Source organism: Amphiprion ocellaris, chromosome 5 (genome assembly GCF_022539595.1).
Source record: "Amphiprion ocellaris isolate individual 3 ecotype Okinawa chromosome 5, ASM2253959v1, whole genome shotgun sequence".
Taxonomy (NCBI): domain Eukaryota; kingdom Metazoa; phylum Chordata; class Actinopteri; family Pomacentridae; genus Amphiprion; species Amphiprion ocellaris.
In genome coordinates this window covers 36,009,097-36,022,945 of record NC_072770.1, presented here as the reverse complement: position 1 = coordinate 36,022,945, position 13,849 = coordinate 36,009,097, and the positions used below count along the sequence as shown (strand labels likewise).

The 13,849-nt window shown below is 41.9% G+C and overlaps 1 protein-coding gene across 3 annotated transcripts in view; it reads right to left on the bottom strand.

Annotated features, from left to right (window-relative positions):
• Positions 1-13,849, bottom strand: part of slc12a5a (solute carrier family 12 member 5a) — a 183,486-nt gene that overhangs the window by 98,996 nt on the left and 70,641 nt on the right. Inside the window, exon 1 of one of the 3 annotated variants that reach the window (XM_023293990.3) lies at positions 10,598-11,284. The exons of the other annotated variants lie outside the window; for them this stretch is intronic. Coding sequence (XP_023149758.2) covers positions 10,598-10,652 — 55 coding nt within the window. The 5' untranslated portion in view covers positions 10,653-11,284. Of the gene's footprint in view, positions 1-10,597; positions 11,285-13,849 lie in introns of those variants that run through there. 3 annotated transcript variants of the gene reach the window in all.

Sequence of the window (13,849 nt, the reverse complement as noted above, 5' to 3'; positions counted from 1 at the left end):
CATGATCACAACTTCAGTCTGTGCATTGAAGTTCTTATGTAAAAATATGACGCTGGTGCTGTGCCCATCTGCCTCATTAGTAGTTCCTATCCATCCCAAACATTATGTCCTCAGTGTGTGTGTGCATAGAGAGTCCGCTGGTGTCCTGCTGGCCAGAACGAGAGTCCTGGCGATGCAGCAGACTGCCGAGGATTGATCCCCCTCCGTGCCACTCCCCCACATGCCTCCCCTGCCCAATTACAAGGCCGCGCCTTTGATTTTCGTCCAAGACGTTTCTTGCTTCTACAGAAACCTCCACCGCTGGCCTCGAGTCGCCTCGCAGTCCCCCTGCCCACTCATACCCACCAATTGAGCCGCTTACTAAAGTTTAAAGATGCAGCAATCCCACAATGCCATGCTGTACAACAGAGAATCCTCCCACACACACACACACACACACACACACACACACACACAACCACTAGTGTTCCCACAACTGAACCTGTACACCTGTCGCCCCGCCCCTAACTTTTTCTAAGACACACATGATAACGAGTTTCTCCCGCTGCTGGCTTACTTCAGCACCAGCCAATAAGAGAAGCTCTCATTTGTTTTGCCAATATTAGCATGCAAAAGACATCACACATGTATGTACGAGAGTCACAGTGAACACACATGCTCAGGGCCAAGTGCACACGTGACGGCGAACACACAAACTCCTCTTAACATGAGAGGGAAAAAAATGTTTTTCTGTTGGCTAGTGGTTACCTAGGCAATTAAAAGATGGAGCAGAGAGGATTGTTCAGCCCTCCTCAGAGACGGAGAGAAAGAGACAGGGGTAACGTGTGAGCTCGGGAAGACAGAAACGTGACTTCTCTCTCTGTGTGCTTTATGAAATGCAAACGATTTATCCACGAGGGAAACTCCCCAACTGAAATAACATATATTCTGTAAGACAGTGAACGCATCACAGCAACTATTTGCTTCCATGAACTGATGAATGGCAGTATGTTCTGTATTCCGTTTGTCAGGTTTAACCTCAGTGTAAAGGGTGCACGTTTTGCAAATACGTGGAACATTTCCAGCAGGCCAGACTGTAACCATGGCAATCCACATTACCTACTTGGTTATTTTTCTCTCTCGAGCCAAAGGAAAACAGCTTGATGAAATGGGATGAAGCCAGGCTCTGACTTACGCACACACAGATGTAGTAACAGGGGAGTTCTTTGGCTTTTATTTGGTCTCAAGTGACAGAGCAGCAGTCTCGGTGCACAGAGCCAATGATTGCTGCGCTACCGGGCCCAGTGGGTATCGCGGTTCTGAGGCCAGTCTCGACCACACACCAGCCAACACCCTGCAAAACAGTTGTATGAGTGAGAGCAAATCAATACGCGGCTTTTCATTATGGTCCCATCTCCTGGCACTGGTCGGTTCACAGTAATGTCAGATAAGGTGGAAATTGAGAGACTCATCAAGGACTTAAGTCTCTTCAATAACCAGACGGAGGAAAGCAAGGATGTGTCACTCCCCCACGGGTGCGCTGTCAGCTTTTGATTTACTTTATCTGCTGTGTGCAGATTCCCACACTGGTGCACCTGAACCGACTGGAATCCTTCTGATGAGCAGAATACAAGTATTCTGAAAAAGACCATTAATAGAAACTTACTCCAGCAGACAAAGTGTGAATTGTCTGTATAAAATGATGAAGTTTATATGCTGTGTTCAAAAGACTGTGTTTTTTCTTATTTTCTTTTGCATACACTTTTTTTTTTTTTTGCAATTTCTCCTTTACTGATTTACTACATTTCCAGGCATGCCTTTCTGTATTTTGCTATATCTGAAGGGAGGAATAGTCATGGTGAAACGCAGTTATTCAGCTAAATAAAGGCTCAAAACTAAACGGCCCCAACTCTAAAAGGCATTTCTGCTCCCACTTTCTTCTATTTCTTCCTGTATACCTGCTAAAAAATGAAGCAGCGATCTTACCAAGACGTTTGACTAGACATGACGCTAAAAGGTTTAACACTGACATTTGCTTGTTTTTCATAATATATGGCTGACAGTAAACAGAAAACTGAAGCTTTCACTCGGTAAACTGTTCAGGCCAGAAGATTTTCATCTGATTGATTGTTGGTGTGATGATGGTGAAGGTTGTCACACAATGATCACGGAACTTCTCTCTATGAAAGACTGCAGTCATCATTTCAAATTTCATATGAGGGAAGTCTGAACATAGTTACGGTGTACAAAAGGAGATTTTATATGAAAAAGACTAACCTTGGATAACTGACAGAGGTGAAGCCTCATTTTGGTTCCAGATTAACTCTGGAATGCATTTTAGCACCGTACAAGGCCTCTTACAGTGAAAGCATGGTATTGAGGGAAGCCAGCGTATACTCGTTCAACTTTCAGATGGTAAGTTAAAAGGAAAAAGACAGACTTGAACAAATCTGAACCTATCCCAGGGGTGTCAAACTCATTTTAGTTCAGTTCTAATTTTGTTCACTTCACCTGTTCTTGAGTCAGTTTTTGAGCTTTTGGCAATATGAGGAGATGGTGTCAGGTACTGGAAATTACATTTATTAGACAGATGCTTTTGTGCAAATGGACTTAGAATAAGTAAATTTAAACTCAGAAGGAACTGTTAGAAATCAGAACCATGTCCATGCAGGTTAGTTTAACTTTCTGTTTAGATAAACACTACCGTTCAAAGGTTTGGGGTCACCCAGGCAATTTCATGTTTCCCATGAAAACCCACACTTTTATCCATGTGCTAACATAACTGCACAAGGGTTTTCTAATCATCAATGAGTCTTTCAACACCATTAGCTAACACAATGTAGCATTAGAACACAGGAGTGATGGTTGCTGGAAATGTTCCTCTGTACCCCTATGGAGATATTCCATTAAAAATTTCCAGCTAGAATAATCAATTACTTCATAAACAATGTCTAGATTGGATTTCTGATTGATTTAATGTTATCTTCATTAAGAAAAAAATGCTTTTCTTTCAAAAATAAGGACATTTGTAAGTGACCCCAAACTTTTAACGGTAGTGTATGGAATCGGTGTGTAAAAGTATACAGAAGCTAAATTGTAATGATGGTAATTATTTAGAAGACTTAAAAGTCATACTAAAAATGTACTGCTGATATGTGCATATAAAAAAAGGTCATTTGGGTCGGTTTATATATTGTGACTCATGAAAAAGATGGTCAGTATGTGAAGTGCCTTTTTTAAATCCTCTGTACGTCGTTAAACTTTGCGGGAGAGATTCTGACAACCTCAGTGTTAAAATCACAAGAACAAGAAACAATGATTGTTCGATGTTTGGATGTAAACAATACCTGCGAGGACAATCTCACACAATGTGACAATGCAACTCATGACAATAGGTGAGAATCAGGTGATAATCATACTCCGTGGAGCCTCATGATGCACATTCGGCAGAACAAAAACAATTCATTTAGACTATTGCTTTCTGTGACAATTTAATTTGACCTTGGCACCAGCCGGGTTCGTTGCATTCTCTGCTTATTTTTGAGCAGTTATTGTCTTAGAGAAGTGTAATCCTTACTCACATAAAACAGTCGATATTCCACCTACTTAAATGTTGCTGTAGAGTGCTTTCATATTTTGTCTTTTATTTTAAGGAGTATGTTCTTCTTTGTGAATATTTTTCACTGTTGTGTCATTCTTCATCTACATTTTAAACTGTTCATATCGTATGCACCAATCAGTCACAAAATTCCAACTACCTGTTTAATATTGTTTAAGTCCCCAGCACAGCTTGGTCCCATTGGGCCATGGAAGCTGGCTCTCTGTGGGGTCCTGGGAGTCTGGCACCAGGACGATGGCAGCAGATCTCTGGGTCCTGTGGGCCCTGACAGATGCTCAACTGAATCGAGATTTGGGGAGCTTGGAGGCTGGATCAACACCCTGACTCTTCTTCATATTGTTGCTGGGAGGCTTTGCTTTGTCTTGGTCAACATTCACATGGCGACCAAAGACTTCCTAGTAGAATCAATGCTATTCACCAATTAATGGTTTGACGTCACTGATCGATGAATGAATGCCATTATTAATCCTCCTGTCGTCCTGCGGGTCAAAACTGACCCAGTTTAAAGTTTGAAAATGTGGAAAAAAACTTTTTTTTTTTTACAGTGAAACTTCTGATGTCCACATTTTCAACATTTTTGGGAAATCTTTGAACATTTTTTTGTGGAAAAAAATGTTAAAAATGTTTCTTAAGAACATTCACAAAAATTTCGCTGGATTTTGCTTGATTTTTTTGTGAATGTTCTTAAGAAAATATTAGACGTTTTTACTGATATATATGTAATCACTTTAGATAGTTTTAGGATTTTTTTGGAAGATTTTTACTATTTTTTTGAAAATATTTTACAAGAATTTTCTTGCCAAATTTGGGGGATTTTTTAAAAAATAAAATCTTTAAGGGAAACTTTTAAGGAATTATTGGAATTTTCTTCCTGAAGGTTTTGCAAATTTTTAGAAATTTGGGGAATTCTTTGCTGAATTTTTGGATTTTTTTCAGACAAGGAAATATTTTTTGGTGCCCGTAAATGAAGACAACAGGAGGGTTAATGAGAGCGTTTAACCTGATCATACCGTCTGTCAGGGCTGCACAGTGGCTTGGTGGTTAGCACATTCGCCTTGCAGCTAGAAGATCCTCAGTTCTCATCCTGGCCTTCCTGGGATCTTTCTGCATGTTCTCCCTGTGCATGCCTGGGTTTTCTCCAGCTTCCTCCCACAGTTCAAAAACATGCTGAGGTTAATTGGTGAATCTAAATTGTTTGTAGGTGTGAATGTGAGTGTGATTGCTTGTCTCTATGTGCAGCCCTTTGATAGGAAGGGTGTCCCGTGCCTTCACCCTAAGTCAGCTGGGATAGATTCCAGCCCCCCTGGTACAAAGGTGAGGCGTTGTATCTGGTTCAGACATGGAATGAAGATGGGGTTGTAAATGTTCAGGAAGGTCTAGGAATCAGACTAATTCCTGGGTAGGTTTTCTGTGGATGAGACGAGGGAGAATCTGAGGTGCCAATGAAATCACAATGTGAGGGATAATCTCTTTAAACAGAATTTTTTTTTTGACAGTTTGGTCAATATTTGTGCAATATTTCTGTCACTGAAATAGGAATTGCTCTTTGAAGATGCATTTTTACACTGAATTGTTGAATTGCACAAAAATTCCTTTTTTCATGTTGAATACAAACTGTTTAATTTTTCGCCTTATGGTTATTGTCTGGATATTAATGAGGACTCAGCACTGTATAGATAATGGATGGATGGATATTGTCTGTAAAAAGATACGGGTTAGAGACAACCCTTTAAAAAAATGTCTCCTCTTAAATATTAAAATTAAGTGAAATAATTTTGACTTGTATCATTGTTTCATATGGTTGCGAAGAAAACAGTGACAACCAGCTTTTAGTTCATTTTTATGAAACTGGTGAGCGAGATGATGAAGGTTCCAGTGTTCAGCTTGGCTGAACCTCTTGTGTTATGATTCATCCCTTTCCTTCATGTCCAATGACCTCCTCTTCCACTCCATAAAACTGGCCATCCATTTCTCTCTGAGACCACTCGTTTATTTGAAATCTTTTACCTCAGAAAACCTTGGAACCTCGAGCTTCCCATCACTGTTTTCTGTTGCTAAGCAGCTGCTTTAATATTACAGTCACATCCATTCATTCACATTTCTTTAAGATCAACCGTTTATTGAATTTAATGGGGCAAAGCATAATGATGTATCTTTAAACTTCACGAACCATACTACGTACTATGGTGGTTGGTGCACTGATGGAAGACGGCACTGAGTCATAAGCAGATGGTTTTGAGTACATAAAGCAGAAAAATTGTATTTTTGCTCGAGTTTCTCCTTCTCAAAGACACTGGAGTATTTAATGAGGAACGCTATGCAATTAACTTGGTTGACATGGCAGTAATGTATTGAATTAGACCTGCGCACTCCTACACTGCAGACTAACAGGACTATGTCTGTCTATTCATGTGGAGATGATACATTTAAGCTATAAGCTACTGAAAATGCATTTTTTTGTGTGTGAGCTACCTTTTCCAAGTAACAAGTGCCTGTGGTTCTGTATTAGCCAGCAGTCTCTCTCACTTACAAGGCATTTCTGCCTCCTCTCTTTCCCCATTCACAGTAGACAAGTCGCAGAGTGGGTAGACAGAGAATAATGACGTTGAGCATGCACAACAACTGCTTCCCTAGGAGAAGGCCCCAGGGAGCATTTTGCAGTATTATGCAGTCAGCCATAACTAAAACATCATTACAACCCATTCACAGCCCAGACCAAGAGTACGAACCGGCTAGAGAGAGAAGATGGATGGCTAAATAGATGGCTAGATGGAGCAAATGATTATTTCCATTATCAAATCATCTTCTGGATATTTTTTCAGTCAACCTACAGACTGTTTAGTGTGAAAAGTCATACGTTTGAATAAAAAAAAAAACACTTTCAGTTTTATTTCATCTAAAAAGCCAAAGACATTCAGTTTACCATTATGTGCAACATGACAATAAATTTGGCAGTCTTTGGCATTTTTGCAACTATTTTACTACTTTATTTAACCTTAAGTATGTTCTACAAAGCTCTTTACAATGCATTTTTGATTCACCCATTAGTTTTCTGTTGATGACCGAATGAAAACCCTGCAGTTAGGAATAGGTGATGCTATAGATAGACCAAAACGCCTACCACAGTTTCATTTAGTTCTACATTACAGATGTTACCCTTCACTGTATGTACTCTACCATCAGTACAGCACTGAGACTGCTGCCCTCAGGAAGCCTTCTCTTTTATACAATACAGTCGGAAATGCAAAAACAAGCAATGTAAAGATCCCCACGGGTAGTTACTGACTAAACACTGATGGCAGCTGAAGTGAAAGCAATTTAAATAGCATAAAAGGAAGAAACATCAAATCACAGTCAGTTAAGCTTGACAGTGCACTGTTTTGAATGTCTTATTTAAAGTCATAATCTACAATAATCTCAAGAAATCAAAGCCCAATTTCATACTAAGCTATGAGGTTGATACAGACACCTGATCAATATGAACCTCATACTTTGCTTTCATCTCAGCTAATAAAGTACTGCTAATGGAAACCCAATATTTCCTAATGCAAATTCACATTAAAAAGGCTGCTGTTCAGTGGAGATTTACTGGCTTTCACTGGCTTATGTCATTCTGAAGTAATGCACTATAGATTTTGTATGTAATTTCATGCTATTTGTGACGATTTTTTAGTAATTAGTACCTAACAATGTACTATCTAAGTGCTTTTTATTTTTAAAATCCATACTTTTCTTATACTTCTGCATCTGTTACACTTAATCTCTCTGCATGTCATCAATAAAATGAATCTTTTCTTGTCAAAATGTAGCAATAATGTGTAAAATGTTCTCTAAATATGTCTCTAGAGAACAGAATATCATCTATCTGGTGCGAGACAGCACTCTGCTGTCAGCTGCCCTGCTGAGCCAATGACTTTGTCCTGGGAGAACTCATGAGCAATATTCAATTATGCACACAAAACAAAAAGCTAGTCAGTCATTAAACCAAAGCAAATAAACCAAAGTGGCACATTAATGAGCAACTTCAATACATAAATGGAAAAAATTGAAAGAGCGCAACAAACATTTGGTGAAGTAGCATGAAATCCCTTTTGCTCGCTAACAAGAATCTAGGCAGCTGAACAGCAACAGCTCCTCTTAATAGTGCACCATAAACAATGAGTCCAAGCAAATATTGTTTACGCTAGCTTATCATTGTAATGATGACAGCATCTAAGCTTTAGATGATGCAGTGGGTGTACTATCTTTGTCACAATACTGAAAATATGTAAAATGACTCATCTTAATGTGAGCTAAAACACAGCATACCACTGCAGAATCCCAGGAAGTAAATGAAACAACTCTTCATCCATCTCTCTGCATCACTCCATTTTTCAGACAGAAACAGCTTCCCTTCTTCAAAAACACAACATACTCTGTCACTAAACCATTTCTGTGCTGCAAATGGAAAACTTCACCTTCCCTTATATGCAAGCCACCTCCTCCCATCTCTCAACTGGTCCAAAGAGAAGAATTCTCACATAATTACCAATATGGCAGAAGAGCAAAAGGACAGCTTATGAAGACGCAAACAAGTGATTCAACATGCGGTCACTTCTTTTAGTTTCCTTACAACCGTTTGTAATTTCCCTAATAGTTATTCTTTTCATCTTTGCAAGCTTAAAAGGTGAACAGCGGTGGGAAAAAAAAATAAAAAATCCTCCCCTACGAACACAAACACACCTCCACCCTGATGCCGTATGTAAGTCTCCCAGGCTGTAACCCAGCCTTGTAATGAAGGCTGTAAATCAGCACCTTGGACAGCGCTACACAGATCTGAGAGAGAAAGAGGTGGAAGCCGCTTTCAGCACCAGGGGCAGCGGACAGCGACAACCTCTGACATTCCTACTGTAAAGAGACGAAAAGCCCCCCTATCTGGAGCTGCCCTGCATAATACTGATGACTAAACACAGTTATTCAGGTTGTTGCACAGCTAGCTTAGCAGAGTTGTGATTCAGATGAAAGGGACGGAGGGCCTGGAGAAGTGTGTGTGTGTGTGTGTCTGTGTATGTGTGAATGAGGTCCTATCCTTGGAGATGCTGCTACTGCAGAGTGACAAAAGGAGAGGGATAAGGAGAGAGTGACAGGGAGAGAAACAGAGAGGGAGATTAGGAGGTGTGCAGAGAGGAGGTGGTGGGGGACACTTATCCACCTCTCCATGGGTCCCAACACGGCTCTGTGCACGTTACATGCATTGGGCTCTGTCTACGCATTATGCCAGAACAAATAAAAAGTGACAGCCTGACAAATTAGAAGTTTGAAATCTATATATATCTGAAGCAAACACACACACACAATGTCTCAGCACATTGAATGTACTCAGAATGAATATGTGTGCTAGCTTCAAAAGACCATTCAGCACACACATGGATGCATACACATATATGTAAATCAGCCGGTAAATTCAACAGTGCAGAAAGGTAGAAGCACACAGTGGCAGCAATGCTCAAGTAATCACGTCAGCTTAACCCTCCTGCATGCATTGTTACGTGGCTTTATGTCACGCTTGGTAACCTGCCCTTGATGGTTCTAATTTGTGGCACAAACCAGCCACCAACCTCTCACAACTGCTGCCCGTGGTTCTTAGTGCACCATTGTAATCCCCCCCACCCCCACTTAAAAAAAAAGATGCCCGCATTAAGTTAAATATTCATGTTCCTAGCACTGGTCTATTTTTATCATTAAGCCCTCACAGGTAGGAGAAGCAGCATAGTGACTGTTCTCTCATCCGCAACCTGTCTCTCCAGTGCATCCCTTAGAGCCCAGGACTGACAACAACAGGGAGATTTGTGCATAATGCAGAATGGGAGAGATGAAAGAGTGAGAATACAGCTGAGACAAATATAGAGAGCAAAAGGGGGGAAAAAGAGGGCAGTGAGGGAGCGAGCTGAGTCTTAAGAGAGAGATGTGTGCAGAGCTACAACAATCTTTAACATACAGCAGACAGAATAAAGAGGTGCTGCTGCTGGTCTGCAGCTTCTGCAACTGCAGAATTACCCTGATTTGAAATGAGTCAAAAGCTTTGGAAATCGCAGCCAAACCACAGTTACTAGGGGCTTCAGCTGCATTCATGATTTAATACAGTTCCAAAATGTACGGTGCTTGTCGCTGGCACTTAGAAGAACAGGTTCAGTTTTCCGCCAGGGCCTGAGAAGGTATGCGCTCTGCAGTGAGCAGCTAGTCTGAGAGCACTCACAACACGGCTCTCTGCACAAACCAGCAACCTACAGGTTCTCTCCTGAAATCCTGCAGAGACGGAAGACCGGGCTGATCAATGGGGATTGGACGGAAGGCTGATTTTGACAGCTGGGGGCGATGGGATTAGCAGCAATGGTGGCTTGGTATCTGTAATTGTGAGTGGCTGTGTGTTTGCATATGTGTGTGTGTGTGTGTGTGTGTGTGCGCCCATACTGGCCATCCAACGAGGTGCCATCTGTGGTGGGAATATTTACGTTGCCATGGAGGACGGATGAACTATTGGATGGCTGCACCACAAAACGTTTGATACTTTTTGGGCATTTGTGTACGTTTACATGTCTCTGTGTGTGTGTGTGTGTGTGTGTGTGTGTGCGTGTATTAGTGAGAGTGTGTGCATCTGCCGGACAAAGCTGTAATGCCCTTATGCTCACCATCCATCGTATGGAATGAGCCCATTACTATTCCTGTCACAACAGCCTTGCAGTAAGAGCAGCAGCAGAGGAGGCAAGCAGGCCAACCACCGTACAACGCTGTAACACACACACACACACACACACACACACACACACACACCACTGCTCACTCCAATCAGGTTGCGTGTGTCAGCCTAAATCGTGCATGTTTTTGTGAAGCTATTCTGTGCTACATGTGTTTTACTCTCCCTCCGTGCGCTACAGCGTCTTGCATCGCCATGTGAACGACCCTATTTGTGCATATCTGCTCATGTGTTTGTGTGACTGCGTGACACATCCCATCACTCACCCTGGCTCTGCGCTCCCCCGTCCCCCTCCTCTGTGTCGGTCAGGTTGTTAAGCATCCCGGCTCCTCTACGTTACTCTTCTTCTGCGGCGGAGCGATGTCACCGATCGAGCTCTCGGCGGCTCTCCCTGCGCTCCACGCACTGTGATGCGGCCACAGAAATTGCGAGGAAGCAGCGTAGAAAATATGCCAGCCTCCTCACTCCTCTTTGCCTCCTTGCTGCCTGTAGGACGCACGAAGAGAGGCAGCAGAAGAGAGGGAAGGATTTTTTTTCCCCTCTCCGTAGATCCTCCTCTTGACGTCTCTTCTCCGCTGGCTTGTAAGCGTGACTCTCTCACTCTCTCTCTCTCTGTTGCTCCCTCTCTCTCTTCCTCTCTCTGTTGCTCTCTCTCTCTCTCCAGGAGGAAGAGGAGGAGGGAAGAGGGAAGCTGCAGGAGTTTGGTGGATGATGGAACGCCTCAAAGCTGCACACTCGCTCTCCCTCCTTCCTTCTTTCCTTCTCTCAGTTTCTTTTCTTTTTTTTTGCCTTTGCCACTCCTGATCTCAATCTCACCCACTACAAAAAAAGCACTCACTCTCCCCTGTTCAGATGATGTTGCTCAGTCACTGCAGCTGCCAAGCTGATTGCATATTCAAGCAGTAGTGTGATTTCTTCTGTATCTGTTCCTCCACTCCCTCCCCGACTCATCTCGCCCGGCAGACAGAGAGGTGATTGGGGAAGCAGAATTGGTGCTGTTAGAAGAGCGAGCACACGGCAGCCTCGCCGCTCTGATGTTCTCCGTCCACAGAGGTGCATTATGCATCGGCTTCTACTCCTGTCGGCTTTGCAATAAGCCGCTGCGCTCACTGCCTACTTTAATGTCAGATGCAAATATACCCTCTGTTTACTTCAAGGGACGAACAAGCCCTATCAACATCATCTGTATGCTGTTATGATAAACATGGAGAGCCATGTGCTGACACACACACACACACACACACACACACACACACACACACACACACACACACAGAAAGACTCACTGTCTCAGAAATAACATGCATCTGCAATCGGTTGAGTTTTTTATGCCACAAATGCATACACAAGCCTGGCTATTTGCTCTACTTGTATACACAGCTAACAAAACAAAGTGTAAGTCTTTATCGTCTGCGTTTTCCTCGCAATTCATGTCTGCGGCGTTGAGATGTTTGGTTCCAGCTGAGAGGACCTGCATGCTGTGTAGCAGCAGCACAGCACTGAAGCCTCACTGTCAATTAGACCAGTCTCATTTTGATCCATGCAGATTCATTTTGATCTGGTACACTGTGTACTCTGAGCAAAGATGTGTGTGTGTGTTCGTTCCAGTGGTTGTGATTCCATGCCAGAGATATGAAAGCAATTAATCTTGGTTTTAGTCATGGTAGCACTGACGCACAGAGTAGATTTCAACAAAAAAGAGAGGGAGGGGAAAATATAACTGCAACGCTCGGCTCCGGTGAATAAATTTATTACCAATGTCGCCAACAAAACTGGTTTTGTCAAGGTACAATTACCTCGACAAAGAACCGATACCTTGAAGCTTGGCAATAAATTTCTTCACTCAGCTGCATATAGGGATACATTTATCTCTCTTTGTTCATTAGTGCTCACATCACAGCCAGCAGTTTGTTTGTGACAACGAAAGAGCTTCTCAAATTAATTTAGAATATCCATGGAAAAGGAGCCTTTGCATTTACAGAGTAGAAACACTGAGGAGGTTAAATTGTGTCCTGAATGACCTGCTTATCTTTGTGTCATGTACATCATGCTAGATTTAAGCAGCAGTATGATTAGTGAAATATGCATGGGTATGGCACAATATCCTATTACCTTCCTTGGTTTTTCCAGGGATCAGGTTTTTGTTGATTTTTAGAGCCCTTTTCCAGGCACGGATTTAACCTCTAAAATCTTATCTCTGTAAGTTACATATTTAGATTTTTTTTAACAAGAAAATAATCCCTTCCTGGTGTAAAATGACTTCGATGCAACCATTGTCTCTTTTAGAACATTCTTTGGAGTCTCTCCCCATCTCTGCCACTTGCAGCTTGAGGACATCAGCTTACCTACAACTCTGCTCAAACACCGGACACATTCAAATCCATGACAGATTCTGAGAAGGAATAATGATACAGGAAGACCAACCCCGCAAGTTGATGAGATTGGTTCTTTCAGTTTGTTACACACACTAAAGTCTGGACACACTTTGGACACATACTTGCATTATTTTCTACATTGTAGATTAATACTGAAGATTAACACTTTTTTGTTTGCAACATAATTCCACATGTATTCTTTTATAGTTTTGATGTCTTCAGTATTAATCTACAATGTAGAAAGTAATTAAAAAGCACTGAATGAGAAGGTGTGTCCAAACGTTTGACTGCTAGTGTATCTAACCCTTTATGAATCTGTGTTTTTGAAGCTGTCATCACTGCACTTGACTGCTGATTTTGCACATGATACATCTTGTAGCGTATAAAAACACCATGTGGACATGATAACAAGGTAAAAAAAACATGATTTTCATCGGAGGGGGTTGTTAAGGTAGTGGAGGTAAACAGGATGCATCCATTATTAACAACTCAAAGGGATAATCCATGTTTACTGTTGATGTGCCGACACTGTACGTATGTGCATGTATGTGCACTCTGACGGTACTATACCCGCGATCGTGGTAAAGTACTCGTGCATTTCTGCCTGGAAACATCAGCTGCTACATGGAGATGTAATCCTGATCCATTCTCCTGTAGACATCACTGCAGCACCCACTGCTGTCTCATCACTTAACAGTAGCTGCTCATTACTGCTGTCATCTGGATTGATGGAAGACTAGTAAATGGTGAACATAATTGCGTGCAGTGGTAACCAAGCATCTGTTCAGCTACACCACGGACAGCGGTCCAGTGTAACATCTACTCAGCTGTGAGATGATGTATTTATTGTCGCATTTTCAGGCATTTATATAAAGGTGAATAGGAACTGATATAGAAAACAACCAAAAGTTATAAGCAAATAATAATGTTATAAATAACATTACACAACAAAACACTTAGAAGACAAAAAGAGAGCAGGGGTGTGTACAGCCAGAATCCCCAAAAATATACACAGTTAGTTTAAAGGATTGGTCAGGGGTGTCAAACATGCGGCCCACGGGCCAAAACCGGCCCTTCAGAGGGTCCAATCCGGCCCGTGGGACGACTTTGTAAAGTGTAAAAGTTACAGAGAAGACATTAACT